Here is a 4,113-nt window from a genome sequence, read left to right on the forward strand (position 1 = left end):
TATTTGTCTGATTCAAAGTGGCCAAAACTGGTCCATTTCATCTCAATAATGCCTAGTGTGTGATATTCATTCATTCCATTTTTTTCTTTTTTCCCCCCACAATTTCCAATATTCAAGCTACATACATTCCATATTTCAGTTAATAAATGACATTTATCACTGTTTTTCCTTATTTCAATTGACTTCCAATCTGGCCTCTACCACTATACTACTATAAGCTATCTGCATTCCTCTACTGTCCACAGGGTTTTCAAAAGGCCCTTATTTAAGAAGTGTATGGCTAATCCTGCTTCCTTATCCGTCTTAATCTGAGAGCTCTGCTAAAACCTGTCTATCATGGGTAACTCATATGGCATTTGACACATCAGTGGCATAGCTTTCAGCAGCACAGCAACACACAAGTTATCTCAGTACAGCAAACTGACAGACTAGTGCTGCTACAGTTAGCGCAATGTTATTTTCAAATACAACAAACTGCCAATTTTGTTTGTAACCTAATATCAAGTCAATCTTCATGCTAGACAATGTAATCAAAACTACCCAATTGGCTTTGTGCCTGATTGGTAATTTAAATCAAGACAACCTATCTTGTGGAATCGAACTACTTCAGACCAGAAGCTTCAGACAAGAGACTCTAGCAAAACCCAACTGATTTTTTAAACACCTACTGAGTCCTGATTTAAAATATTTGAGAAGCTGGACTCTATGAAGAGGAATGTGACATAGGGATGACAAGAAGACTCATTAATAACCTGTGTTAAGCAGATGACACAACCTTGCTTGATGAAAGTGAGGAGGACTTGAAGAACTTATAGAGGATCAAGGAATGTAACCTTCAGTTTGGATTGAATGTCAATGTCAAGAAAACAAAGATTCTTACCACTGGACTGATAGGCAACATCATGGTGGATGGAGAAGAGAATGACACTGTCAACAACTTCATCTTACTTGGATCCACACTTAACACCCTTGGTGCCAGCAGTCAGGAAATCAGGAGACATATTGCATAGAGAAAGTCTGTAGTTAAGGACCTCTCCAAATTATTGAGGAGTAATGATGTCAGTTTGAGGACTAAGGTGCTTCTGATTCAGGCCATGGTGTTTCTGATCACATACTATGCATCTGAGAGCTGGACAATGAACAGGGATGACTGAAAAAGAATTGACATCTTTGAGCTGTGGTGTTGGAGAAGAGCACTGAACATCTTATAGATGGCTGGCCAAAAGACAAACAAATATGTCTTGAAGAGGGTGCATGCAGAATGCTCTTTGGAGGCAAGGATAATGAAGCTTCACATCACATACTTTGGGAATGTTGCCAGGTGGGGCTATTCCTTGGAGAGGGACATGATGCTGGGAAGGGTGGAGCATTGGTGAAAGAAAAGAAGACCCTCAACCAGGTGGATTGATATGGTGACTGCTGCAATGGGCTCTAGTGCGTTGGGAAGGGTGAGGATGGTGCAGGATAGGACAGGGTTCAGATCCACTGTTCTAGTGCTGTTATGAGTCATACTTGTTCGATGGCACCTAACAATAAGACCAATAACAACAACAATACTGTGTTCTAGTTAACAACTTAAAATATAACTTCCACCTAAAGGTGCACGGTTCAAATACACCAGACACTCCACTGGAGAAGGGTGGACAATCTCCTCATGTCCCAGTCAAATCTGACTCGATGGTACACAAGAAGAAGAAAAAATATAATTATAGCTTACTGTTTTCTTTCAATTGTAGCTATTCTGCTATTACACCATTGCATTGATCTTTGAGCTTCCAGGATGGTAATTTTAAAAATGACAGAAAAGCAGAGCAAAGTTTACTGAATAGATTTGGTCTTCAGCTTCAACAGCCTTCACAGAGCCAATCTTGGTTCATCCTTCCCATTCACCCATCCATCCCACCCCAGATTATTTTGAATCAAGATCCAGGCATTTTATCATATATGCTTTTTATTTTTAATCCCCCCCCTTTTCTTTGTGTACCATCAAATCAGATCCGACTGGTACAGGAGGAGATTGCCCCTCCTTTTCCAGGGAGCATCTGGTGGGTTCAAACTGCGCACCTTCAGGACTGCAGTGCAGCTTCTTACCTCTTGGCCACCAGAGCTCCCCTGTATGCTTATTTTTTTAAAGTTCTAAACCTTTGCCAATTTATTTGCTCTTTCTAGAAACTTCCTTACTCCTTGCTGATATTTTATTTTCTCTTTTGCAACTTGAAGCGTTAATTGTATATTCTATATATGGTCAATTCAAATCCTGGGGTTTTCTGCTCAGTCTTGTAGTTTTATTTACTCATGTGTTTTAAAAATTTTGTGTGTAAAGAGAAAATTTCTGGAAAGATAGGTCCTAATTCATGGCCACAAACTGGACACTCCAGCGAATGGTCAATAATTCAACCTTTACAATTGTCTGGAAAGTTCTATTCCTTTCACTCGAAGACATTGAAGCTCAGAGAGGTTAAGATGTTGTTGAAGACTGCTTCCCACAAGTGACAGAGTGGAGTTTGCAGGTTGGCCTGCCTTCTTCTGGGTTACTCCCTGAGTTCCTCTCTTTCCACAGTCCACCTTTCATAAGGGACATGGGCATCTAGCTATACGCCACAGAACCCTGGACCTCCATTACGCTGAGGTAACTGGAGATTTCTTTGTTGGACTCTGCAGGGGCCCCAGTGGAGCAAATTAGCCTCATGAAGGCGTCCTACACCATGGAGGCTATTGATCGGTCGGTGAAGGACATAGAACACTGGCACGGCCGGAAGACGGATGAACTGGGTAAGAGGGTGCTGGGGCCGAGGGAGGAGGGCACTCTTTCTCCTCGTCAGAGTATGCTTCCTTTAAAGTCCAAGAGAGAATCCTGGGTGAGAGACAGAGCCTCCAGGTTATTGGAGAAGTGTGGGTTACCCCCACGTCTCCCCGGGGTGGTCTGTGCCAGCTTCTCTCCTCTTCTCTGTAGGACGCTGGCACCAGAAAAATGCTATGAACATGAGCTTGCAGAAAGCACTGGAGAAGAAATTAGGAGAGAAGAACCAATCCAAGGGCTGAAAAATTTTAAATACAGAAGCGGGGTCCTCCGCTCAGAGAACGTGCTAACAATAAAGGCACGAACAGGAACCTTTCTCCTCTGTGTAGGCTGTCTGTGCATGCTGGGGGGGGCATTTGTGATGCTGGGCAGACGACTGGGGTGCTCCTCCAGAACACCCCACACTCACCACTTTCTATCAGTCTCAAGAAAGGCAGGAGAGCTAAGCAGGCTTCTGTCTGAAGCCAGGCTACCTACCTGCCTTCTGACGAGTGAAGCGAGGCCGTGGGTGGACGTTTGTGATGCAGCAATGGGCTTAAACACAGCAGAGAGTGGGGAAGACGCAGGGCGGGCAGAGTTTTTATCTCTTGTAACATACGTAGGAGTCTATGGTGCTTCACAACAGCAATATGTAAATAAGGTGTTTGTGGCCCACCCAGGGGACAGCTTGCTGTCTATTTATCCATTTATGGATCTAAAGGCAATGACTCACATGCTGACAAGTCCTGGCTCTGTGGCTTGTAGCTCTGAAGACTGATGAATTCACAGTCATCAGGCAAGGCAAACCACAGACACAATAACCAGAGTGGAGAGGGACCAGATTCAGGATTGAGCAAAAAGTCAGACAGCTCGGCTAGACTTCCTTATGTTCTCAAAGCAGGTCCTTCTCTCAGTGAAACTCCACCTGATTGGCCAATCACAGCAAATCCCATCCAAGAAATGATGACACAGATCTTATCAAGGGAAGGACCACATCACCACAGCAGAACCAGAGACTCACAGGCTGCCACGTGGACACACAGCCTTAACCATCCCACCTGGGAATCTTGTTAAAGTGTAGATTCGAATTCTGTCTGTCTGGGTGGAAATGTAAATTCTCATCAGCCTGGAATGAACTGACTCTAATCTCTGCTCATAAGACTTTTCTGAGAGGCGCCAGAGTGAGTCCAGCAGCAGAGAGTGAGGGCCAGCTGTTCTCAAGACCTGAACCCAGAGTTGACTCTGACCCCAAGTAGCACTGCACTTCTTTCCCAATAGACCACTTGCCTGTGAGCAGTTTGTGAGTTCTATGACACACTGCAGGGAATTACTGA

The 4,113-nt window shown here is 44.1% G+C and overlaps 1 protein-coding gene across 1 annotated transcript in view; it reads left to right on the plus strand.

Annotated features, from left to right (window-relative positions):
* TEX33 (testis expressed 33) overlaps positions 1-3,042 on the plus strand; it is a 44,039-nt gene extending 40,997 nt beyond the window's left edge. Inside the window, exons 4-5 of the mRNA XM_006890224.1 lie at positions 2,662-2,772; positions 2,954-3,042. Coding sequence (XP_006890286.1) covers positions 2,662-2,772; positions 2,954-3,042 — 200 coding nt within the window. The remainder of the gene's footprint in view (positions 1-2,661; positions 2,773-2,953) is intronic.
* The last annotated feature ends 1,071 nt before the right edge of the window (positions 3,043-4,113 follow it).

This window comes from Elephantulus edwardii, unplaced genomic scaffold (assembly GCF_000299155.1).
Source record: "Elephantulus edwardii isolate Elephantulus edwardi_28Jun2011 unplaced genomic scaffold, EleEdw1.0 scaffold00086, whole genome shotgun sequence".
Classification (NCBI taxonomy): domain Eukaryota; kingdom Metazoa; phylum Chordata; class Mammalia; order Macroscelidea; family Macroscelididae; genus Elephantulus; species Elephantulus edwardii.